Genomic DNA, 26,823 nt, shown 5'->3' on the forward strand with positions numbered 1-26,823 from the left:
GCTGGCAGTTTTTCTAGGAAGTAAAATAGAAATCTGCCCAGCAGGAAGAAGGCTCAAAAGATTGCTTTTTCTTTTAGAACACAATGAATATGAAGCAAACAAACAATACAGCTGATAAGAGTTAGAAAGGCTCTTACCCAAATTACCATGATAACTGGCAGCATTTGGATTGGCTTTAATTGCCTTGAGGAACAAAGCTTCAGATTCCTGAATAATTTAGAAGAACAAGTCAACAGGACAGTCTACTCTTGCCTTATATGAAATAATGCAAAAATTTACCCACGACTGTAATGAAAAACCCTCCCAAACTATGCCATATCCATATCATACCACCACATATACATTCTAAGCCTGCATGATCCTGTAGCTCAGGTGGCTACAGCCTCCAGAAAACAATAACAATGCTACAAATAAGTGTCATGCTTTCACAGGCTGCTGCTATTTTAGCAGAGAGCTATTAAGCATTGGTGAAATTTGCAAAGCAGTTTACTTCATTTTTTTTTCGTAGTTAGAATATTTTCAATCATTACCTACTGAAGTTTTCCCTACTTATTCAATCAAGTAAAGGATAATATAATTCAGTATCTGAGCCACTGCTTTTAGACACCTTTCCCTTTAAAATAGTTTTTAGCATTTAAAATGGGGGCACTCCAGTAAACCCCTTTCAAACAGCTGTTTCAACATGGTTCTCAATGAAGAGTAGCTGAGTGCCTGCTGCTTAAAAAAATCAAGCCAACTGAAAGATTCCTGACATTTCCTCACAAGTTATATTCCATATTCCCATTTAGGGTATGTACTCTTAGGACTGTTGATATCTAAGTACTTAGAAAAGCTGAGCTCCCTCACCAAATATTCAGAGGATAATTTACTGCCAAATTTGTTCTCTAATTCAAGCATTTTTATTCTCCCCAGCTAGCTGGTAGTATAGATACTTTTGTTCCAGAGCATATTTCCTGTAGAATTTAAAAAAGACACACCTCCCCAATCCAAATGGAGCATATTTACTCCATTAGAGCGTATTTTACATACATTTCTATGCTGTGCTGTGTTTTAGGGGAAGTTGCCCATTCAGTTTCAGTTCAAATGACCTGAAGATAAAATTACTTCCGTGCAGTAAGCTTCCCTCTGAATGAACATACTTGCTGTCTGAGGTATGTAAGAACAATAACCTGGGGAAAAGGCCTTTCCATTGTGCTGAGCTTTTATTACTTATATCCACATAACAGAACACAGGCTCTACTGAAACAGAAAACCTATCCGCTAGATTTTTGGTTCCACCGTCTTCTCACGTGAAGCATGACATAAGTCTTTGTAAGGGTCTCTCTGGGGACAAGAAATTTCTGATGTCATGATTGAGTCATTCAGCTTTGAGTGACTTAAGAGCTTCCCAGTATGCCCAAATTCAAACCCAAACTACATGCTCCTTTCAAAGCATTCCTTAGCACAGCCGAGGCTCCACTGTGAAGCCAAGAGAGACTGGTGCAGAAAGTGCCTTCATCTTCTCAGGTCAAGGAAATTACAAACCCTAGGGTTCTTGACCAAACATTTTGCAGGGCACCCTGTTTCAGGAGAAGGAATACTGGGGTAGGAGTGAACAAGGGAACCAGAGGTCTGGAAATTTGGGGAGTATATGACTCCATAGTGCAAGTTTTAGCATTGCTTTTCCTTGGCATAAGCAGCAGCTCCAGCTTTGTCATACTCGGCCTGTTAATATTTCTGGATGCACTGGTCTTTTTGAAACCCATATTATTAGTGTCTTCATTACTTTTCCGAATGATGAGAGTGCATACACTTTCAAAAACTTTACAGATAGTACCTAAGAGGAGGGAGGGCCAATATACTGGAGACGAGAGCTGCTATTCAGAGAGCAGGACAGAGAAATGGACTAGCAAGAATCACAGAATAATTGAGGTCGGAATGGACCTCTGGAGGTCATCTGGTCCAACCTCCCTGCTCAAGCAGGGCCAGCTGCCCAGGACCATGTCCATGGCAGCATCTCCAAGGATGGAGGCTTCACAACCCCTCCGGACAATCTGTGCCAGTGTTTAGTCACAGTAAAAAAGCACTTTCTAATGTTCAGAGGGAACATCCCATGATTTGGTTTGGGACCATTGCTTCTTGTCCTGTCACTCAGCACCACTGAAAGAGTCTGGCTCCATCCTCTTTGCACCTTCAGGTATTTATATACATTGAGATCCTCCCCCTGAGACTTCTCCAGGCTAAAAAGTCCCAGCTCTCTCAACCTTTCCCCATAGCAAAGACGCTCCAGTCCCTTCATCATTTTAATGGCCCTTCGGTGGACTCTTGCCAGTATGTCCATGGCAACCTGGGAACTGGCCACAGGACTCCAGGTGTGGCCTCATCAGTAGAGAGGAAGGATCACCTCCTTCAACCTGCTGGTAACACTCCTAACACAACCCAGGATATCATTAGCCACCTTTTCCGCAAGGGCACGTTGCTGGCTCATGTTCAATCAGTCTGGTGTCCACCAGGACCCTCAGGTGCTTTTTCTGTCAAGCTGCTTTCCAGCTGGGTGGCCCCCAGCATGTGCTGGTGCCTGGGGTTGTTTCTCTCCAGCTGCAAGGGTTTGCACTTCCCTTTGCTGAACTGCATGAGCTTCCCACCAGTCCATTTCTCCAACCTATTGAGGTATCTCTGGATGGCATTATGACCCTCTGGCATATCAGCCACTCCTCCCAGTTTTGTGTCATCTGCAAATTTGCTGAGGGTGTACTCTGCCCCATCACTCAGATCAATAATGAAGATGTTGAACAGGACTTGGACCACAGGAATTTCATGAAGTTTAACAACAGTAAACTCCAATTCCTGTATCTGGGATGGGATAACCCCATGCAAAAGTACAGGCTGAGCGGCAACTGTCTAGGAAACAGCTCTACAGAAATGGATGTGGTGGGCCTGGCAGACAGCAAATTGAATAAAAGCCATCAGCATACCCTCACAGCAAAGATGACCAACCGCATCCTGGCCTATATTAAGTAGAAGTACAGCCAGCAGGTCTAGTGAAGTAATCCTTCTCCTCAATTTAGCCCTTGCAAGACCACATCTGGAGCATGTGTTCAGGATGGGGCTCTCCATTACAAGACAGACACGGACATACTTTAGTAAACCCAGCAGAGAGCCAGCAAGATGGTTGGGAGCTGCAGCATAAGACATACAAGGAGCAGCTGAAAGAACTGGATCTCTTCAACCTTCAGAAGAGAAGATGAAGGGGAGACCTTATTGCTACCTACAAGTACCCGATCAGATGATACAGAGAAGATGAAGACAGACTCTTCTCATGGGTCTGTAAGATGGGATGAGACACAACGGATGCAAGCTGGCATATGGGAAATTCCAACCAGATAAAAGTAAACTTTTTTTTTTTTTTTAAACCATAAGGGTGGTCAAGCACTGGAAGACACTGTCCAGAGAGGACGTCCATAGAAGTGTTGAAGATTCAACTGGAGATGGCCCTGGTTTGGGTCAGGGGTCGGACTAGTTGACCTCTGGATGTCCCTTCCAGTCAAAATTATTCTATGATTCTAACTCAAGTCACCTGAGAAACATACTGAGACTCAAACATTTGGCAGGTCTAGTGGTGCTGCAGGATAACCTCCTCTTTTCATACAATCATTCAGGCCTAAAGTGGATTGGCACCTGAAAGCACGTAGTAGTCAGAAGTCCCACAAAGTTGTTTTTGTTTTCCATTGCAAATTTTAGTATTTTGGTCTAATAAGTAAATCTCTGCTTTCTTCACTGGGCAGGTTAACAGCAATCAAAGTGAAAGATGTGCTGTCCAATTAATTCAGTTTTATGCCTAAAAGTTGCCACCTACACAAAGGAGAAGCACTTAATATATGGACTCATCCTCTCACTGCTGAAGCACGATGGGACAACACATGCAATGCATTCCCAGAATATTTAATGAAATAGATTCTTAGAGTTGTCTGCCATTACAATACATCTTCAGCTACATGAAAATATTTTTAACATCACTGCTTTGCTCAGCAGCTAGTAGAAGCATATTGGCTTATTAAAGGCTATTTAAGGTGCATCATATTCATATTACTGTAGATATATGGAGTAAATATACATTCCAGTACATCCGGTGATATTTCAAATTGCTCTATCTTGCCAAATCTTAAAGTGTTGCCAAGAAACTTGCACACTGCAAGGCTTTGGGTAAGCACACTGCATTCCATGTGCTGCCAAGACCACAACACAAAATTGTAGTCTGGCTTTATTTCAAATACAAAAAATGCTGAATGGTTTTGATTTATTGTACTTTTTACAGAAAAAGCATAGATGTATACATAACAGAAATACAGCATACCTATTTTCAAAGAACTAAAGATAGTTTGGTTCTTCCTCCATTGAGACAAGAACAAGCATTTAATGGAGAACTCTAACTTGGTATAACAGAAGTTAATTAAAAAACAAAACAAAACCACCAAAACAGCTCATCCTTGACGTGCTCTTATTTCTGGAACAATAAATCATTCATGAGTAGATACAAACAGAAATCATAAAGGGTTGGTTTTTTTTTTTTTGGTCACTTAGGAAACCATCTTCTGCTGAAGATCAAAGTGCATTTGAAACAGAAGGAGAATATTGTATGCTTATTGGAAGGAAATATCTCCTAACACAGTAAAACCTTTAAGAGTCAATGTCTTTTAAAATAAGAGATAACAAAAAATCCCAGAACAAATCTTACTTTATGGCAACAGAGCCAATACAGTAACAACTTTTATACAGGCACATAACAAGTAACCTAATAAATGAAATGCCTGAGGTTAGACAACACATCAGACACAGCCAGGCATCCCTCTGAAAATTGCCTCTATCACCTTGACAGTCTCCATCCCCCCTCTCCTCCCTTCCCATTCTGAACACTCAATAAAAATCCTTAAAGAGCCATCCACTTCTCTGTACATGGTGAGGAGGTAGACAAGAAATCTGAGTTGTCCACTATTTTATTGTAATTTAGCATTCTCCCGCTTAAAAAATCTTGTATCTCCTCTTTCCAGGCGATGCAAGATACAGCTACTGAGATCATAACCTTTTCTAAGTGAGCCCACTTTCCAATTTCTTACTTTGCTCTACCTGTTATAACCTGCCAATTTCAAATTATCAGTTTGTTTTTTTGCTATACGCAAACCTACTACTCCATATCAAACTATTAAATGCTCACTGGCTCCCTGTTTTCTTCCCTGGGCTCCACTGCTCCTTTTGCTTTATTCAGGATGCTGACTTGAAAGCTTCATTTTCCCCTACTATCATTTCTACTTTGTCTCCAACACATTCCCCTGCAGTATAATGACCTTTAGAGCTAGTAATCAAAATCACTACCTCCTTTTTTATTTCTTAAATCCATTAAAACAGACTTGTTTCTCTTACACCTGGAAAAGTTTTCTAGCTTGTTTTCAACTTATTTTTCTACTTATTTCATTATAAATGCTCTTTATTCTGTCATGCTGCATACTCTTCTTGATGAATAACTATACAACCCTCTATTCTTTCACAGTCATGACTCACCAAAATATCCCTAGCAATTACCTCCTCCATAATCTCATCCCTTATACATTCTGGATGTTAATTTGTATCCTTCTGGAACTTTTTAAAAAGTAACCTAAAAAATATATTTTATAACAGTCTCAGGTGGAGAGAGAAAAGAAAGAGAGTGTACAGAAAAAAAACCCCAGCCAGTCTGGAGAAACAGTAACAGGGGGGTAGGGGGTGGGGGTGTTTAACTAACATGGAATGTGGCATCACTAACACAAATGAAAGCAAGTGCTGGGTTGTCACAGGCCCTTGGCTTCACATGTGGACAGGTCAGGACTCCACAGCTGAACAGGACTGTAGAAATTTAAGTGGACAAAGTAATTGGTGGAAAAATGTATCTATTTTGAGAAGTTGAACATCATAACATTTTACTTTGCATATACTGAGGATGCTCCTTCAGTGCTGCTAACATCATCACTATCAAAAAGCCATCAAAATCCCCCCAAAGCAATAGTTCAGGAAATGATGTTTTTCTGAGGAATACAAAAAACTTTCTTGATTATTAATTTGTCCCTGTCACATACATAAATCAGTGACTATGGAGTCAAGTAAAACAACTAAATATATTGACTGTGATTTATTCTCTGTCAGCTCATGCAACCCTTTTGGAAAATAACTCATTCTCATCAGTTCCACTACATTTCCTGCTTGTAAATATAAGTAACTAATGCTGAGGTGCCACTCGCAGGCTGGTCCACTGCATGCATCCAAGAGAAAGTTCAATACATGGCTCAATGCATGGACTTTTTCCTCATAACATTCTGGGATTACCCAGGTATACCATCCTCAATCTGGGATTAGCAAATCTGTAATATCTCTATTTTAGATAGCACCTGTGGCAAAGAGGCTAGAATTCATATCAGGTAATGGTAAACCTTTACATACAAAAAGCTCAAGGACTAGCATATTGCCTCTAATTTTAGTTCCTGAACCCAGGCCTCTAAATCAGAGCAGGCTCCATTGCCAGTGAAGCAATACAAGACCCTAACTGCCCTCTAGTGTGCTTAGGAGCCTATTTCTCTCCATTGACCACTGACATAGTTTAGGGCAGCAACATTCCTAACACAGGCATCTAAAATAAGGTGGGATGAAATGAGGCCAGAATCACATAGCCATACTGTGACAGAAATGGGCATTGAAACCTGATTATCCAAGTCATAGTCCATAACGACCTCCTCAAACACTTTCTACAGAAACTTACACAGTTTACACAGGAAAAAAAACCCAAAACAAAACAAAACCAACACTCAAAAGGCTCTAGTTACCTACCTTATATTTTTGTGATTTCCCCAGTACATTTGCCAATGAAAACATAAGGGAATGATCATTAGGTATTAATTCCAGGGCCTCTCTTCCAACTGCTTCTGCTTGAGCTAGATTGCCTGGGAGCCCACGTAGTGGAAAAAGAAAAGGCATCTTTTAACACAGCCTTATTAGTTACTTTTCATGCTGCAAGCACACATATTGTATGACTAGCTGATTACACACATTTTTAAAGAAAACCAGGTATCACACACACATTAATGTAAAACTGCACCAAACGAGACAACAGAAAACCTCCATTTTGTTTTCAACAGGTAACACCTTCAGAAGAACAACAAAGCACAATTCAAATGTTCTGAAGTTTGGTCTATAATACAAACATGCTTGCACAATTATGGCATTTCAAATAAGGAACAGAAATTCAATTTATGGGCTGGATTTCAAGTGATGCTTTAAAACTATTGAGTCGGAAGGTATTCTTATATTTATAGAGAGTGTCTGGGTAGCCAAAGAAGAGGCAGAACTCCTTTTTGATAAATACAGATAAAGCTTTAAGTTTTGCAAGACAATGAATTATTCATTAAAACATATAAATGGGCTTATACCTGTGTTATCAAGCAATATAATCATATTGTTCCAAGCCAAACTATGCTCTGGTTTCAGAACTGTAGCATTCCTCCATGCATTCAATGCATCTATATGGCGATTCAAATCTGCGTACTAAGAAGAAAGAAAAACTCAGTGATTTCACCCTGATTTGCTTTACTTTATCATGCACTAAAGGCACTAAAGAGTTGTTATTGTTTCACTCCATTCTAGTAGAACTTGTTTTTATAGACAAAAATAAGAAATGTAAAAAGAATACTAGGGTAGTATGGAAGATAGAGTGCTATGTACTAATTTTACCCTGCTTTTCTCTGAGACCCAGGCTTGTTTTCAAATATGCATGTACTAATACAATAGGGAGGAAAACCAGCATATGATTTAGAAATCCACACAAGACAATAAGTAAATATTTAATATAAATGTTTCCAAGAATCTAAAGATAATTTTTTTGGCATAGTTCTACTACCTAACACTATACTAATGACTGCAAAACAGTCTAATATTGGGAAATGATTAATAATATCTTTTAAGCAAAAGACCACAATCTCTATTTTTCTTTTATACCTCTCTATATGAAAAAGTAGGACTACCAAAGGTTGTATGGAAAGAAGTATACCAGGAAAGCAATACGAAAAGCTACTGAAAATAGGAAATCACCCTGAACTACAAATCAAGCAAACTGAAATAACTATCAGCATTTAACAGTTCAGTGGAATTATACACACACAGAGAGAGATTACTGTTATAGCCATCATTTATTCAAAAGCACTTACCAAGCGCCCTAAATTGTAGTAACAATCTGGATATTTTTTCCTGTGTTTAATTGCTGTCCAGTAGCTTTGCTCTGCCTCTTCAAACCTTCTTAAACTGTTCTGTACTATTCCTAGATTCATCCATGCAGCAGCAAAATCAGGTCTGGCAAATTGGGAAGAAAACCAAGAGAGAGGACAATTGAGCATTTGGAACACAAGATCCTATTGTATCATTTCTGCTCAGTTGGTGCAAAACACTGCTTAGCATTGTTCTAAACCTACTGTATTTGTACAGCTAAGGACAGCAACTCCTCTGCTTCTTGGAGCTCATTTCTTTCTTTCAGAATATTTCCAAGGTTGTTCATGGCATGTACATATTTAGGATTCAACCTAAAATTTGAAATTTAAGAGATTATTATTATGTATGGGACATGCATTACTATATGCAAATTACTGTCTCTGCAATGCTGCAGACCACAAAAATGAATACCTAAGCATTTTCTTCATGTTAAACATGAAAGCAATTTTAGGATAGTTCATTAAAGCAGTAAAATTCCTAATACCTTACAGCTTCTCTGTAGTATTTGATTGCAGCACTTTGATTTCCTTTGTCAGCCAGGTTTTTCCCAACATTGTAGTGCACCTGAAAACACAGATGAACATTCTACCAGATGCTATACAGTCAGATACTCTGTGGAGCCAACTTGCTAAAATTCATACTCCAAACAGATACAGTCAGCACTTGTGTCATTCACTGCTGGCTTTTGTTGTAGGTAGATACTTAAGTTAGGACAATACATACAGTGAAGACAGCAAGACAAAATCTGAGGAATAAATTAATCCATCAGCTTACCTGTTCCAGCTATTTAAGAAAGATTATTATCTTCCTGATTTTATAAATGAGGTCACCACACTTTCCACAAGACTGACTATATTGCGACCTCCTGCTCTTCATTTTATTTGTCAGATCAGTGAAAGAAAGTCTGACTCAATCAAATCCATCATAGCAGAAGAAACACTACAGCATTGTAATTGTTGATTAAACTTTGCTTTCACTATAGCACAAACTGGAAGAAATTCAACATTAACAGAAAAACTAAGCTCCATATTTCAAAAAACAAACAAAAAACAACATACACTACTATTGTATTGGGATAAAAACACACCAAACAGCATTTCTGAAATAAAAATAATGTGTAAGGCAACATGTTGGAGACTGTTAAAAAGTGGAGAATAAAGGAAGGATCTAAAGCTTTGAGGTACAACTACAGGGAAGAATATGCATCATCTGAATTTATGGCAAGGATTAGATAGGAATAACTATATTTCAGGACAAATCTGAGCTGGAAGACATCTCAAATCCTACTTTAAGACTAACCTCAGAAGACTGTGAGTACTGATTCCTGAAAATATTACTTTTCAACAACTAGATCTGAACTCATTCTTTAAATTACCTTACTATTTGAAATCAAATTGTATATACTTCATCTAAAACAAACACACATTGTAATTTCTTCCCTACTCTGAAAATCTAATTTAAATCTTTTCAAAAACACTATGCAGGAATTACTTTAGATTGAAGTACAAAATATAGGTTTGTAATGCATTTAGATAACTCTAATTCACCTTCTACATTCATAAAAGGATTTTAACTCATGTGTCCATCAAAGGAAAAATCCTAATTGTATTTGGCACAATACCTGGGACCTATTGATCCAGCATAAACAATTACGTTTGAACCTAATTGTTATGGTATTTAATTGCTGAATTCCATCTGTATATGGCTGTGACTATGCAGTAACACACCATCAACAAATAAAGTTAAGAACATTTTCCATGCTTTCTAGAACAGGTGAAAAGAATAGTTTCACTGGTTTTACAGACAGCAAAGATGCTATAAAGCTTACTAAGCATACACAGAAGCAGCTCTGCAGGCTGTAAGATATAAAATAACACACCAATTCAGCATCCCATAAAAGCAGTTCAATCACAGTTTCCAAGAAAAAAAAAAAAGATCCAGGCACTTCTTTTGAACATTCATAAAAACACGACAAGGTCCATGCCAAAGAAGCAATGGAATGGTGCATTTATATCAAGACATAGCCATTCATAAAGATCACTTGACTGTGTCAAAAAAAAAAAACCCAACAGAATAGCATTGTTTTCCCAGGAGTAATTAAAGTAAAATGATACATCCCGAAAGATGTTTCTTAGGACCGAATACCTCTTCCAGAGGTATATCTCTTCCAATAATTTCTCAGCACACTGCAACAGTCTTACCAAACTGGATTGCTCTGATTATAAGTGCTGAAGTTTACAGACTCAAAATTTATTCAGAGCAGATTAGGTTATTAAACTTTGCTGTATTTCCATATAAAAGATAAATCACAGCAAAACACAAAAATAAGGAAAGATTTCACTCAATAATGTGTATTAGCCCTTAAAATACCTGACTTCACATTTCAATTTCAGCAAACAAGATTACATTAACCTGATTAAACTTCTTTCTTGAGTAAGTTTTACAGAAGTCATAAGCATTACTGAAAGAAGAAATCTGATTAAAGACTGGGGACAGAGCATATGAGAATAAACTTTGTATACTCAGTCTTTCAGACATCAGCTGTCTTAAGTTCAGAAACAGCATTTCACCGTCTGATTCCATTTTTCTCAGTTTTTAAAAGCATGGAATGTCTTAATACCCATTTCTATCTCAAAAGCAGCAGAAAAAATATTCTTCTCATGTAAACAGAACTGTGCAGACTGCAGAAACCTGAGAGATATCAATTCTCTCAAGTCAAAACATCAAATGAAATATTAAGTGTACATGTAAATTTATTTTGTCAACTGAACTAAACAGGTGTACTGTAGTCTATTAAAACTGATAGCTAAACTATTTAAATGAACTATTAGCATTTTTGATAGTGTATTTCTCTGTCCTCAGAAACAGCTTCTGTCTGAAAGGAAACAATATGTCTATACAAGACTCCTGAAAATGAAGAGTTTCTGGTTGTATGTTGGTTTCCTAATTTTCTCCAAGTGAAACTGTAGCCTTAGCTCCTCTTAATATGGTGGTGACAGAGGAGAAAGGAAGGGAAGGAAGGACTAAAACAAACATAACAAAGAACCCCTCAGCCTACCACAAATATTCAGTGACAAAAGTAGCTTTACAACACATTACAATACACCGTAGGTTTCCAGGCACACGCAATCATTTGAGGGGTGCAGGTGACTTTCACCATACAGCTGTGTGTCTCACTTCACTGGCCATGACAGAGAGATGCCAATCATAGAATCATAGAAAGTCCTGAGTTGGAAGGGACCCACAAGATTCATCGAGTCCAGCTCCTGTCCCTCCCCAAAATTTACATCATATCTCTGAGGGCATTGTCCAAGTGCTTTTTGAATATCCTCAGGCTTGGCACCATGTCTGCCTCCCTGGGGAGCCTGTTCCAGTGCTCCACCACCCTCTGGGTGAAGAACCTTTTCCTAATATCCAATCTAAACCTCCCCTGGCACATCTTCCTGCCATTCCCTTGGGTCCTGTCATTGGTTACCAGAGAGAAGAGATCAGCGCCTGCCCCTCCTCCTGCCCTTGTGAGGAAGCTGTAGACCGCAATGAGGTCTTGTCTTCTCTAGGCTGAACAAGGCAAGTGACTTTAGCTGCTCCTACTATGGTTTCTCCTCTAAACCCCTTACCAACTTCAAGGCCCTCCTCTGGACGCTCTCTAGTAGCTTTGTATCCTTAATATACTGTGGCGCCCCAAACTGCACACAGTGAAGTGAGGCCACACCAGCGCAGAGCAGAGCGGGACAATCCCCTCCCTCGACCAGCTGCAATACAGTGCTTGCTTCACCCCAGAATATGGTTGGCCCTTTTGGCTGCCAGGGCACACTGTTGACTCATGTTCAACTTGCCATTGACCAGAACCCCCAGGTCCCTCTCTGCAGAGCTGCTCTCCAGCCTCTCGTTCCCCAGTCTGTATGTACATCCAGGGTTGCCATGCCCCAGGTATAAAATCCGGCACTTGCTCTTGTTAAACTTCATGCGGTTGGTGATTGCCCAGCTCTCCAGGTCTCTCTGCAGGGCCTCTCTACCCTCAAGAGTGTCAACAGCTCCTCCTAATTTTCTGTCATCAGCAAACTTAATTAGTATTCCTTCAAGGCCTGCATCCAAGTGATTTATGAAGAGATTAAAAAGTACTGGCCCCAAGATGGATCCCTGCGGAACTCCGCTAGTGACTGGCCCCCAGCCTGATGTAGCCCCACTTACTGTGACCCTTTGAGCCCGACCCATCAGCCAGTTGCTCACCCACTGCATTACATGTTTATCCAGCTGTATGCTGGATATTTTGTCCAGGAGGATACTGTGAGAGACAGTATCAAAAGCTTTACTGAAATCCAAAAAGATCACATTGACTGGCTTGCCTTGGTCAGCTAGGTGGGTAACATAAAGGCGAAGATCAGCCTTTACGTCTGCTCCCCCAAACCAGGCCTACAATAGCTATCTGCCCTCTGCTAAGCACAAGGCTGTAACTCTCCTTGACTTCTCCCATGGCCCCTGTCTGCACAACATGGGGACGCAGGTACTTTCTATATACCAATGGGTGGGAAGAATCTGGCCCTTAAAAATGAGGGGCCAGTGTGATGTTTTAAATTTCCTCTCTAGAGATGTGGTTTTTCTGCCTTTGACAGATATTGTGCATGCCAGCCTGGGGGAGAGGATTCTCCTTTCCTGATTAAACATTTAAAAGCAGACATAGCGTTTTGTTATTAAATGATTATAGATAGATATTAACTGGAAATGATGTATTACATTATGACCACATGCTCCTTTATCAATCTTAAACAGGTCATTACTTTACAGTAATAGCTCCAAAAGAAGCATTTCTTAAGGATGCATAACAACACAGTGTTCTTCAAAATCTGGGCAATTAGGTAAAAAACCCCCTAGGACAGAACTTAGTTGATGTCAACAGGCATGCATTGTTTAAAGTTAACATAACCATGGCACCATAGCCTAGCCAAAGAATTTGCTCTATGTTTGCAATACCGCAAATCAACCTAAGAAGCCAGTACACAAAAACAAAAGCACTGTAGATTATTCTATGTTAGACAGACACAGTGCTTAACCTCTTATTTAAGTGTTTAAATGAGCACAGGTACTTAAATGAGGAAGAGAGAAAAAATTATATTTCCCTGAACAAGAACAAAATTACTGTCAAACCAATTTTTTGGTTTTTATTTCTCAAAGCAGTGTAGGAAGAAATTGAAATGTAGTATCATCTTCTAGGAGGTACACCCCTCAGTTGGAGCACTACTATTACCAAGTATTTTATTCTCTCTTCCTAGCTGCTTATAATCACCTTTTCAGCAAATATGAACATTTGCTGAGAAGGATGGCAGCAAAGCACAGATGTCAACATTTCTACAGAAACATGCAGATGCTTCTGTTCAATGCCAGCTTCTTTCATCAAACACTTTTCTCTTTCCTGTACTACTGAAATTCTGTTTTCTAAGTAATAATAAAACAAAGCCTTTTTGTTCTTCACATTTGGTTTGTGCAGCAAATGTTGTCTAAAGGTTCTTCTGCACGACTGTTACTTGTATACAAAGAAATTATAACAAAAATGGTGTCTGTGTGGCAAAACACTGCAGATAACCCCTATAAACATAGCTCACAGCACTGAAGGTAAATCCGCAGAAGATAATTCCCTTTTAATATATAGCATAGAAACTAATTCTTAATATCTAAAGGAAATGCTCTCTAGATCAGCTTTATAAATCCTTAAACAGCAGTAAATCTTGTTCTGTCATAAAGAGGTTTTACATGACCTTTTAAGAAAGTATAGAAAGTAATCTCACAAACTTTGCTGTGCACTTTCAGTATTAGCATAGCTTGTTTTTGACAGACTGGTATTTCTAATAATTACAGTTTGCATAAAGCATCAAGTACAAAGTTGCTACCCTTAATATGTCAAGACAGATTGGTTAGTAACACATTCTGTTGGGACTATCATAACTTCCTTGCTTATTATTGCAGAAAAGTTGCTACTGAAATGGCTTTTTAAAAATTCTGTTTATTAATTTCTATCATGTAAGAATAACCAGTAGGAAGGAGAATGTACAGATTACATGCAAAATATTAACAATTTACAGTCATTTAAATTCAGTTATTTCAAATCTAGGAAAAGAAAAACGGTGGCTATTTCCCATGTACTTAACAATGCAACTGCAAATTTTATTTAGATAATCAATTAGAGGAATTCATCCAGATATAAAAAAACATCTCTGGAGTCTTAAAAACTGCCATGGCTTTGCTAAAAGCTGAGAAAAAGTAACTTGGCACTTCCAACAGTAACTTATCACATGGCAAGAAATTAGCATTTTTGGAAATAATCTTTAAAATTAAAAGAAACGATGTTTAATGACCTCAGAAGGTGAGCAGCAATACTGCGATGTCTAGAAATAGTGAACACCAGTAGGGCAAGAGCAAAATCTCACATAACCTTAGGTATCCACATCTGCTCTAGTTGTCACGACTTCTTTTATCATCAGCAGAGAGAAATGCACAGATCTAGGGTGCAGTCGTTCTGGCCTATGTCAGTCGTGTAGTCCAAGGTGATGATGAACCAAGTGCTAAAAGGGACAGCTTCTCCCCAGTTATAAAGAGAGTCTGGCTGACTCACTCAGATGCAGATGTCTAAAGCTAATGAGATAAATCCAAGCCAGTAGTCTGGTATGGTGCAACAGTAGTTATGCTTTCAGTCTAATAACCTTTGAAACCAACTTAAGTGCAGGACCATGCAACGTCAAATGTGTGACACATTCCTGAACATGTTTAATCAAGATCGGTAACATGGTGCTTTCTTTCTCTTTTTTAAAAAATAATATAATAACATATATATTGAACATTTCTGAAATATTTAAAATAACATTTAAAATAAAATATAAAATACTTTAAACATTTAAAAATCTGTATTGTGAGCTTAAAAAAAAGTCAAAAGATCTTTGTAACTTCTTATGGTACCTGATTATTCCCAGTAAATTTTAAAATCACTGTGTCACATTTATAAAAGTTGATCCTAAATTTCATCCTCTTGAGCCAGATGCATCCATCACTTAAGGGGGCAGATTCTCTACTATGCCAGACAATTTGATTTAATGCAGTTTCCACACCTCTATCTAAAGAGATGTTTAAAGAAGATGAGTCTTTAAATTAGAGAAGGCACTTCTGTAACTATCTGTTAATTAGAATTAGGGTAAGTTTACTCTACACTGTTCACATACAGACAATGTGGAATTGAAAAGAACTGTACCACAAAACATGAACTAGGAGCCGCAGCTTTTATTGCCAGTTGGGAAGCACCTGGAGATTCTGGAACCCTGCTACATAAGGGAAGTAAAGCATGACCACGCTACACATATTAAAGATGTTCTAAGAACAAGAAGAAAAAGCTATTATCTGTGTTCCCCTTTTTGGCCTGTATCAGTCTCCCACTGAAATAAATGGGCCACTGAAAGTCCTGTGGAGTCATTTTTGAAGGAAGTCTGCAATTTCAAGACAACAGAAGATCAGAACAGAACCTAGTTCCAATTTTTATGTTTATCTTTGTCAAAATTGAATAAGTATAGCTGAGTCCATAAAGAAAAAAAGAAATTGCCTCTCACACGTGGATTGTCTAATGATGTTGCCTAGAAAAGTTCCCTACTACTGTGGTTTCAAAGTTACTCCTTAGAAAATTGGAATGTGAGCTTACAAAACCCTCCCTGTTCACATCACCGTGCTTTCCATTTTTGCACAGGCTGTCACTAGCAGCAATACAGCTCAGGCATGTCTACGTGGCCCAGTGTTGACAAACACAAGCTCATTTTCCCTGTACACTCATTGGCTTTGAACCAGCTGCATTAGTTCAGTAGCTTGCACACAGCTTATCGGCTCAAGCACAGCACTGTGCGAACACCGCTACACAGCTTCCCAGCCAGACATGGCTTGTGTCCAAGGAGCTTGGAGCACAGGCAAAGAGAGCATGGATCTGTCTGAAGCACTCTTACAATGGCAGATGGATGGAGTTACACACAAAGAAACAGATTGCATTTGCTCCATTTATAGTATGCATTTGTCATCCAGAAGATAGGATATACTGAGGTCATCATTAAAAAGATGATGGTTGCCTACTGCTGCCACACAATAAAATACAACAGCTCTTTGTCTATGTATTGAAATCTGAGATTACTGAAAGGTGCCACCGTATTGTAAATATGGGCTATAAATGCTTTTTACAGCTCACTGCTGCATATTTGTATTCCAGTAGATGCTAAGTTTACCATTCTCTTTGCAAAGCTGAGCATTCACAGGTTCCTTTTTAAGCCATGTGTCTTGATCTGTATTGTCTAGATACCACTCCAGATTACAGAAATCTAATCTTTTAAAACATCAATGTATTTTACTGACAAGCTGTGCATTCCTATTCCTAGGCTCTTCAAAGAGAGTCTCTGCTAAAATTCAAACAACATCAGGGCTCTGTGGTATATTCCATCAGATCACACTCAGTTGTCAAAGGACTACTGTGGAGGTCACCTCTATTCGCAGGCCAGATTTGGTCAACTATGCTGAACACGGGTGTTCAGCTCAGGGAAACATCCTATCCAGTCCCACCCTCTTACTTGTTCCTTCACTAAGCCTTGCAGGAAATATTGCAGTTTTCCTCAATGCCCGTGTCTGAAGACTGTAGCCCATTCAGTCACTGTAAAAGAGCAGAAGTGGTGAGGCCGCACCTTGAGTACTGTGTGCAGTTTTGGGCCCCTCACTACAAGAAGGACATCGAGGTGCTGGACTGTGTCCAGAGAAGGGCAACAAAGTTGGTGAAGGGTCTAGAGAACAAGTCTTATGAGGAGCAGCTGAAGGAATTGGGGTTGTTTAGTCTGGAGAAGAGGAGGCTGAGGGGAGACCTTACCGCTCTCTACAACTACCTGGAAGGAGGTTGTAACGAGGTGGGGGTTGGTCTCTTCTCCCTAGTAACAAGCGATAGGATGAGAGGAAATGGCCTCAAACTGCGCCAGGGGAAGTTTAGGCTGGATATTAGGAAAAACTCCTTCACTGAAAGGGTTGTCAGGCATTGGAACAGGCTGCCCAGGGAAGTGGTTGAGTCTCCATCCCTGGAGGTATTTAAAAGAAGGGTAGACGTGGTACTTGAGGATATGGTTTAGTGGTGGACTTGGCAGTGATAGGTTATCGGTTGGACTCAATGATCTTAAGAGTCTTTTCCAACCTTAAGGATTCTATGATTCTATGAAAGATTTTACCCCCCACATCCTGCAGTTACACTGATGATACGCTGCTTTGTCCCTTAGCTGTGCTGGCTATATATACCGCTGGAAGGTACACAAAAAGGATTCTAAAAACACAGCATAGGCATTATTTAGGTGAATACACTGCTACAACTTACTTTCTTTTTGATATTTTATTGTAATAACTTGCAATTATATGCACAATTGTTTTAGTAGATTTTATTAGCAGTACATCCAACTTGACTGGATGCCTTTCCTGAAGTGTATCCTCCCTTCTCCCTCCCCACCCCACTCCCAGCCCCAGGTTCTGAATTACAATATTTTAATTTGCACTGTCTGGTATTTTGCCTATGCTACCACTGTGATTTAGGTGTCTGACATGCCAATGTCATATTCTTGCACCAAGCAAGACTGTAACACTGTACCACAATATATTAACTATGCATAACAATTCCTCTATTCCAAATTTCAAAACACTTTAAAAAAAAAAAGATTAGAAGTTCACATGAATGACTTACTTTTGCATTCAGAGGGCACACAGACAGTGCACTCCTAAAAAGCTGTTCTTCTGACCTCCACTGACTGCTGCGGAGTGCACAGCGCATAACATTTATCAACAAGATTCCAAGTACTGCCACAGCAAGAATTTTCTTAAGGAAAAAGAGACAAGTTAAGAAACAAACCATTCAATTGAAGCACTTCATCATCAACTTTACTGACAGTTTTGATAGTACCTTTTTCTTGGCTTGCTTACTCAAGAGACTAAATCCATATGTAAACAGAACACAATATCCAATACTGGGGAGGTAGATGACTCTCTCTGCAATAACAAATCCTACTCGGAAGAACAGATTACTTGCAGGAAGAAAAGGGATAATAAGAAATCCGAGTCCCAGTGTAAGAATTCTGCAAACAAGAAACAGATTCTCAAATGAACCACAAATCTTAACAAAAGTACCTTTTCCACTTATAAACTTTATTTAAACATTTCAGAAGGATGTGCATATGGAACTAGGCGTTCAAAAGCAGCCATTGGGAGCTATATAACAGAACCAAATTAAGTTTCAGTGAGGTTTTGACACTTCACTCCATCATCAGGAACTTTAAAAATCCTAGTTATAATTCCCAGAAAAGCAATGTTCATGCTTCCAAGCCAGAAAATAGCCTGATTACACATTAATTACATAATTCCTATTTGAAATACACAGGCAGGAAAAGTAATGGTAAAAGATATCTGCCTATTTTTGGAACTAGGAAGGTGGTAACAGGGGAAAAATATAGGTCACCGCTGAAGAAGAAACAGTAGTACATGTCCTACTGAGAGAGCATTTTCTTTCCTAACAAATATGTCAATAGTAGAATCCATTGTGCTTAACCACCTGAAAGTTAGCCATCTGCACTTCTTCTACAGTCAGCAGAGAATGGCACTTCCTGAGAGCAGTTTGTCTTCCTTGTTTTAGGTATCTATGTTAGGATAAGTAATCCTGAGCAGGTACCTATGGACTATATAGAGGTTAGAAAACTGAGACTAGGTACCTTACTTTTACAGAGCTGACATAAGGGAATATGAATCCCAGGTCTGTGTCAGGTGTTTGTTAAAAGGCCACAGGCATGGTAGTGTTCTACTCTAATTTATTACAAATAAATCTCTACACTGTAATGTGGAGGTGTCTTCTTACTCTTTTCTCCTCCCCAAGAGTCCTAGGCCTTCACTACACTTTTTGCCTTTACTTTTTACTAAAAAACTGTTCAGCAGTACAGGCTTAGTGTGTTTTTTTTGCTAGAAAGTATGACATCACTTGTAGCAAGAATTCCATCCCTCTCCAAAATTATTTTATCTGTGCAAACAAGTATGGGAACAGAGGAAAAGAAGGCAGGTGGGATGTTAACATTTGAAGGAATGAGGGGGAAGAGATGAAACTGCAGAATACCACAGAAAAGAAAATATTCATTGCACTGAACAACAGAATGACCTTGTTGCAATTGAGCTGCTGAAAAATTTTAAAGAACTGAGGAATTAATTATACATAAAATCCAAGGGAGCAGACCCTGAAAAGTTGAACAGAAGCCCTTAGTGGGACAGAATAGTTAATAATAAACTTTTTTCGTACCTTTGGATAAAGTACAAGTTGTTTCCTCAGTTGATACTATGGGACAGCATTTTATTTTTTAATTGTATGGCTATGGCCAGCATTTCAACCTCCTTCCATTTTTAGAAGATGATGAAAGGAGATGATGACTTGTAAGAAGCAGAGGCAACAACATACATCAATTCTGACTCTGTTCTGAGCAGAGATTACTTTTTACCACCTACAGTGTTAAGGATCTCAAAATGCCATTTCAGGATCAAAATAAAGCAGCCATCCATACCTCCTCCTCCAACTCTGTTTCCCACTAGTCAGTGTACCGTGATGGGCCCAAATTGGGATAAAACTGTAATGACAGCTATAAATATTTATTTGAACTACATTTGCTAGACACTGGTTCCACTGAATTGTTAAAAGTATCACTAGTGGATTTAACAACATAATACTGTACTCAAGCTGGCCAGATATTTAAAACTCATCACTGTCTCTTACCTTCTCTTATGGCTGTCTTCTGAGCACAGAGCTTGGCATATCAGACCAATTAGGCAGAACCAAAGTGCTGCTAGTGCAATTATCCTCCAGTCACTGACGGATTTAATGAGGGGTATGCAGCCCATTGACCAATCAAAACACAGCCACCAGGGACACAACAGCAACCATGCATTCAACGAATAGTAGTAATTATAGTTTATAGCCTGTCAGTCAAAAAGCAAACAAACATTTATTTGATACTAAATTTAAGGGGGGGAGGCAACTTTAGTTCTTCCCTCTATTACCATTTCCCTTATCACAAAATATATTTTATACAATAAAGAGGCTTTAAATACTGTTAAACTACAACACGTTACATATCCATTTATTTTACAGCTGTGAAATTAAATTTTTTTAAACGTAGCTAGGTGGCTCTCCTATTCAGAGCAGGGAAATGAAATTCTGTCCTGTCCAACCAATATCCATATGTAAAAAAAAATAATCTCCTACAATAGGAGAAATTGTCAAAAGACAGTACCCACTGTCTTAGCCAAGAGTCTTAATGCAGTCAGAGGTATAAAGCCAAGACATATTCCAAACGCACCAGACCAGAACTTTATGCTATTTTCCTCAATTGTGAAAGAACAGATGAAGAGTCAAACACAGTATGTGGAAAAGGGATGAAACCCAGCAAAAGCTAAATCCTTGCATGCATGGGAAAAGTAGCAAGTATAGGGAAAGGTACTTCAATGTGTGCAATGCATGCTAAATTGAATGCAAAGAATATACAAGGTATACTATTTTTAAAAATTGCAGAAAATCATCACAGCAGCACAAGGGAAGATGACTCATCACACATCTTGAAACACAAAGACTGCCCACTTTATTGTTTCTTTGAAGCACAGAAAAGAAGATTCATTTTGATGACAAAGACAAATGTTCTGAGCTGGCCGGAAAAAAACAACTTCATAACTTACTCTCACAAAAAGACTGTCTGCAAATGAAGCGGGGTTGTCTACTTCAGTGAAAGCAGGGGGTCCTGTGCCCATAATCCTCCAGCGTATATAAAGTATACTGGCCCCTCCAGACATCAGAAGAGTTATCCTGAAAAGCAGCCCCTTTCTTAACAGCCCAGCATTCTACAGGAAAGAAAGAGAAAACAACCTCATTTTATATTTTCTCTTCCCCACTACATTCACATTCTTCTGGCACCATCTCAGAAAGCAGAGGCTATTCCTGTGCATTTTTGCTATTAGAGTTGACATTTCTCTTATTTTTGCAGTTACTGGAAAGTTCCAAACTTTACTGTGCTTTCATTGACTAACCGCAAAATATTCTTTGCAAACATTTTCATCTCCTTCTAAATCACAAAAGAAAACTTTTTTATTCAAGAAGTCTCTGTTCTACAAATCCTCAGTAACTCTATAGCTGATGTAATTTTACACAACAATTTCTAATAGCGAATTTGAGCAGAATATAGCCTTTAGTATATGGCATATTAAATTGATCTATCTTTTCTTCTTAAAATGGAGGACTTACTTTGTGAACTTTTTTTAAAATAGCTATATCTAGTTGGCCGCTTAGCACTGACAGTTTTTGTCCACTGAGGTTTCTTTAGAGGTCAAATCATACGACTGCATACAACAAGAAAACTGCACAGTTAGAAACTGGGAAGAATGAGAAACTGAATTAAAATTTTCACATTCACTAGTGTGATTAAAAAGCTAATGACAGGCACCCAAATCACTTCGGTTAGGCTAAAATTACCCAAGATCTTAAAAAAATTGTGTTTTATCTACATTAACTCAGTCGACTTACCTCACATAACATACACTTAGGGTGTAAAGAAGGCAATTCACATAAAACATAGAGAAGTGATGGCATAGAAGCTAAATTTGATACACTTTCCCATTTTTTCTGCTGTGAAGTATAATGCATTTTCTCCGAGCACACATCAGTTTCATAAATGAAAAGAAAAACACTGCATACTGTAGAGGTTCTTCAAGCTTCACCAGTAGAGACTGGAAAGAGAATCATCAGTAACTATAACAATACCCCCGTCACAGCTTTGAGATGGAAATCCAAGCTTCCAACACCCTGATCAGCTAGCAAATGGTAACTCAGGTAGGAAATGAAGGGCTGCCTTAGACCTGTCTGAAACCTGATGGTTGAAATTATTCTACACAGCCTCAATAAGTCGTTAGAGAAGCAGAAGATGGAAGACAAGAGTTTCTCTGAAATGCGAGATCTTTTGGGCCACCTCCCTTTCCATTCCACACATTGGAAGATGAAAGTGTCAGTAAACTATGGATTTTTACATGGAAGAGTTGACTGGATCCTAAAACAAATGGTCATGTGATCTCCAGTATTAGTTTTCCTTTATTTCTACCTTCCTCCCTTACTCTGATATGCTTCCATTACCTTTAAAAACCTACCTGATAGTTATACATGATCAGTTCTATGTCCTCCATGGGAGCTGGCACACTGATTATTATTACCTATTATTGCAATATGCTGATTAGCAAGCAGCACCATAATTATTCAGGAGAACAATATTAGTTATTTCTGAAGACTTAAAAAAAACCAAGTAGGCTTCCTGCAAAGATAGGCATCCAACAGTGCCCTGGCTGAAGATATTTATTCTCTAAAATGAGAGAAGAGTTACGTTTTAAACCTATATTCAGATGGGTTTTTAATATTTGCAGTTGACAACGGCGTCATAGGATATTTAGCTGAATACCTAAGGATGAAGAATTTTGTAATGTTGATTTTACGTAAGTTAGACTTTGTGCTCAACTGGTTTCTTCCAACTTACACATCTCGGTAACAAAGTCACTACCATGAGGATTACAGGAAAACCATTCCTAAAAACTGTTTTTGCAAGAGAATTGTGCTATGAAGGAAAACCATATGGTGATAATTTATAACTACTTTGTGACAGAGTAAGTACACAAAACCTCTCATCCCAGGCTTCATTTTGTTTAACAGTACATGCAGCTTGTTAAAGGCCAGATTTCACAAATCATCACAAAATCTCTTAGAAGGCAGAATTTAAAAAGTGGTAGAAGTATTATCATATCGCCTTTGATCCAGAGTTAACTGAAATCAGGCATGAAACTGAAACCTGTCTCAATTGAGAAGAAAAAAAACCTGCAAGTAAGAGAATTTAAGATCAGCCTTTTAACAAAACAAACAAAAAAACATTAGATACACATCCATGAAAAGAGCAGAACAGATTTTTGTAAGTGGCAGGAGCTAAAATTAATTACTTCTATTAAAAGAAGAAATAAAACGCACATTTGATGTTTTCTTCACCCAAACATAACTGCTTAGAAGTCACAAAACAGAAGCATAACACTTTGAGCTCTTCATGCTTAAAAAGTAATCCTTGAAAAACGTTTGACTGACACATTTCACAGAATCATAGGATGGTTTGGGTTGGAAGGGACCTTTAAAGATCATCTAGTCCAACCCCCCCGCCATGGGCAGGGACATCTTACACTAGATAAGATTGCTCAAAGCCCCATCCAACCTGACCTTGAACACTTCTAATAATGGGGCATCAACAACTTCCCTGAGCAACCTGTTCCAGTGTCTCACCACCCTCATCATAAAGACCAGTCTAAATCTACCCTCTTTCAATTTAAAACCACTGCCCCTTGTCCTGTCACTACAGGCTTTGGTACAAGGTCTCCATCATTCTTATAGGCCACTTCTATATATTGATAGACTACAATCAGGTGTCCCCAGGGTCCCTCTTCTCCAGGCTGAACAACCCCAACTCTCTCAGCCTTTCTTCACAGGAGAGGTGTTCCATCCCTCTGACCATTTTGTCACCCACCTCTGGACCTGCTCTAACAGGTCCATGTCTTTCATCTACTCCAGAGCTGGATGCAGTACTCCATGTGGGGTATCACCAGAGCAGAGGGTAGAGGGAGAATCACCTCCCTCGACCTGCTGGCCATGCTTTTTTTTATGCAGCCCAGGATACGACTCGCAGGCACATTCACATACACATTGCAGGCTCATATCTGATTTTTCATCCACACATATCCCCAGGTCCTTCTCCACAGGGCTGCTCTCAATCCATTCATCCCCCATGTCTGTATTGATATTGGGGATTGCCCCAGCCCAGGTGCAGGACCTTGCACTTGGCCTTGTTGAACTTTGTGAGGTTCACAAGGGCCCACTTCTCAAGCTTGCCATGGTCTCTCTGGATGGGCATCCCTTCCCCTAAGAGTATCAGCTCTCAACTTGGTGCCATCTCCATACTTGCTGAGGGTGCACTAATTCCACAATGTACTAAATAGTATTGGTCCAAGTATGGACACTTGAGGGACACCACTCAGATGGTTTCTGCTTGGATATTGAGCTTTTGACTGTAATTCTTTGGATGCAGCCATCTAGCCAATTCCTTATCCATCTAACAGTCCATCAGTCAAATGATCTCTCTCTATTTTAGCAGCAAGAATGTTGTGGGGGACAATATCAATGGCCCTACAGAAATCCAGGTAGATGACATCATTAGCTCTTCTCTTGTACACTGATGCCATTACTCCCTCATAGAAGGCCACTAGATTAGTCAGGCACAATCTGCTCTTGGTGAAGCCAAGTTGGCTGTCTCTAATAACCCTCCTGTCTTTCATATGTTTCAACATAACTGCCAGGATGATCTGTTCCATGATCTTCAAAGACACTGAAGTGAGGCTGACTGGTCAGTGGTTTCCAGGGTCCTCCTTATTACCTTTTATTTCCATCACTAATTTTGAACTGGCTCTGCTTTAGCTCCCCTACAACTCTAGGCTCTTTCCTTGACATATGCTAGTTGAACATAACTCTAATTATACAATAAAATTCTCCAGCATTCCTCTTTGCTGCCTGAAATACTCCTGCACCCCTCACTTAGCTGTTCTTGGTCAAATCTACAGTTTCAGTTCTAGAGATTTCACTTTTACTAATTTCCCCCCAAAACTCACTTCTCTTTTATCAAAGGAATTAAAAAAACCCTTAAGACTTGTGCTACTCAGAAACATGAGCAAGACTTCTTTGCAGTGAAACCACTTGTTGTGGTTTAGCCGGCAGCTCAGCCCCACACAGTCGCTCGCTCACTCCCCACCGGTAGATGGGGGAGAGAATCAGAAGGGTAACGCTCGTGGGTTGGGATAAGAACAGTTTAGTAATTAAAATTAAAAGAAACAACAGTAGAAATGCAATGTAAAGGAGAACAACGAGAGGCGCAAAGCCCCGGGGGAGGGGAAAGGAGGGGAGAGGGGGAACGAACCGCCGGAACAAACTGCACGCGCCGCAGCCGCTCGCCGCCCGCCGACCCGACGCCGCGCCGCCTCCGCACTGCCACTGCCCCCCCCCTCAATATATTGGTCATGGTGTCACATGGTATGGAATGAACCTTCCATTGGCCAGTTGGGGTCAGCCGCCCCCACCATGGCCCTGCCCCTCCCAGCCCCGCCCCCGCCACACGGCAGAGCGCGGGAAGCTGGAAAGGTAGCCGACCCCCACAGTGAGGAGAACTAACCCCTTCTCAGCCAAAACCAGCACACCACTGATCAATGCAAAGTCAGTGAATATTCCTTTGCCTTGTTGAACCTTCGATGGGAGATGCAAATGATTTAGCTGTTGAAAGCAGTGATGTTCTAGTAGGCTTTTGGTCTATTTGGCTGCCATCAACCGTTCACCTGAGGCTGATTGTTTCTGTCATTTGCTTGCCAGTGCAAATACTAGGTGCCAGATTCCACTTGAGCCAATATTAGATAGAGTGATACCAACACAAGTCAGAAATTCAATCCTTAGCAACGATCAGTGCTACAGTTCCTACTGGGAACTGTCTCCTGTTTGGTCATTTGTATTCTGAAAAAAACAGTGTTAATACTTTACAGGGATTGGCAAAGTAGAGAAAATATTTTTTAATATACTTTTTCAAATGTCTAGCTATCTCATTTGAGAATCTGAATAAATTTCTCTCTCTTTACTCTAACCAAACTGTGTTAAACAACCATTTCAGGTGCATAGCTACTGACCCTGAAGGACTTGTTGCATCAAGCAGTCACCTTTTCCACACCATATTTTTAACATACAGTTGAGAGAAGTATGGAATGGATTTCACTATCCAATGCAATTCTATTACTATTCATGTTGCTGCAAATATGCCATAGCACATTGCCTTATTAGGCTGACTGAAAATACCTCTATCTTTTGTTTAATCCTCAATAACAACAAAACTGTCAGAAGTTGTATCTTTATTTTTTTGTACATGACTGTCTGAATGGCCAGAATGAACAAAACCTCTGAGGACTCACCTCCAATGACTTGTCCTTATGTAGTAACTTTTGAATAAGCTCCAAAACATTTAGCTTGTTAATCACCAGTGCATCAAACACTGCATTCAAACCCTAAACAACCAAGAGAAAAATAAGAGCATAAGATGGAGCAGTTAACCATAAATATTTTTTAAAATACATCTTAAATTCCACTTCTACCATGAGTTATTGTATATCTGAATAGTGATTCCAAACAAGTAGAGAGATACATTGGTAGTAATGATGGTAGAATGGTAAATTCAGCACCTGAGGCCAGATGAGTAGAATATCATGTTACTGTAATGGGGATTCTCCTGCTACATGGAGTAACCGTTTGGGGAATACCATGTGTCAGCAAGACAGATGCCACATGCATGGTCACAACAGTACTGTGCTCTTGATCTTCTTTCCCAAATGTTCTGCAGCGTAAATGCTGCGGTCAAAAGGTAAGGCTTCTGTCAATAAGGTGGAGTTTCTTTA

General features: G+C 39.4%; 2 protein-coding genes across 3 annotated transcripts in view; both read right to left on the bottom strand.

Annotated features, from left to right (window-relative positions):
• Positions 1-6,911, bottom strand: part of GGACT (gamma-glutamylamine cyclotransferase) — a 43,219-nt gene extending 36,308 nt beyond the window's left edge. The window contains exon 1 of the mRNA XM_075090167.1: positions 6,832-6,911. The gene's annotated coding sequence lies outside the window, so the exon portion shown is untranslated. The remainder of the gene's footprint in view (positions 1-6,831) is intronic.
• TMTC4 (transmembrane O-mannosyltransferase targeting cadherins 4) overlaps positions 1-26,823 on the bottom strand; it is a 58,432-nt gene that overhangs the window by 4,013 nt on the left and 27,596 nt on the right. For both annotated transcript variants that reach the window (XM_075090147.1, XM_075090154.1), the window contains exons 7-17: positions 26,344-26,436; positions 21,007-21,168; positions 20,051-20,253; positions 18,206-18,377; positions 17,990-18,121; positions 8,747-8,826; positions 8,466-8,573; positions 8,205-8,346; positions 7,431-7,545; positions 6,832-6,944; positions 138-207 (exon numbers count right to left, since the gene is read on the bottom strand). In XM_075090147.1, the coding sequence (XP_074946248.1) occupies positions 138-207; positions 6,832-6,944; positions 7,431-7,545; positions 8,205-8,346; positions 8,466-8,573; positions 8,747-8,826; positions 17,990-18,121; positions 18,206-18,377; positions 20,051-20,253; positions 21,007-21,168; positions 26,344-26,436 (1,390 nt within the window). The remainder of the gene's footprint in view (positions 1-137; positions 208-6,831; positions 6,945-7,430; positions 7,546-8,204; positions 8,347-8,465; positions 8,574-8,746; positions 8,827-17,989; positions 18,122-18,205; positions 18,378-20,050; positions 20,254-21,006; positions 21,169-26,343; positions 26,437-26,823) is intronic.

This window comes from Phalacrocorax aristotelis, chromosome 1 (genome assembly GCF_949628215.1).
Source record: "Phalacrocorax aristotelis chromosome 1, bGulAri2.1, whole genome shotgun sequence".
NCBI classification, from domain to species: domain Eukaryota; kingdom Metazoa; phylum Chordata; class Aves; order Suliformes; family Phalacrocoracidae; genus Phalacrocorax; species Phalacrocorax aristotelis.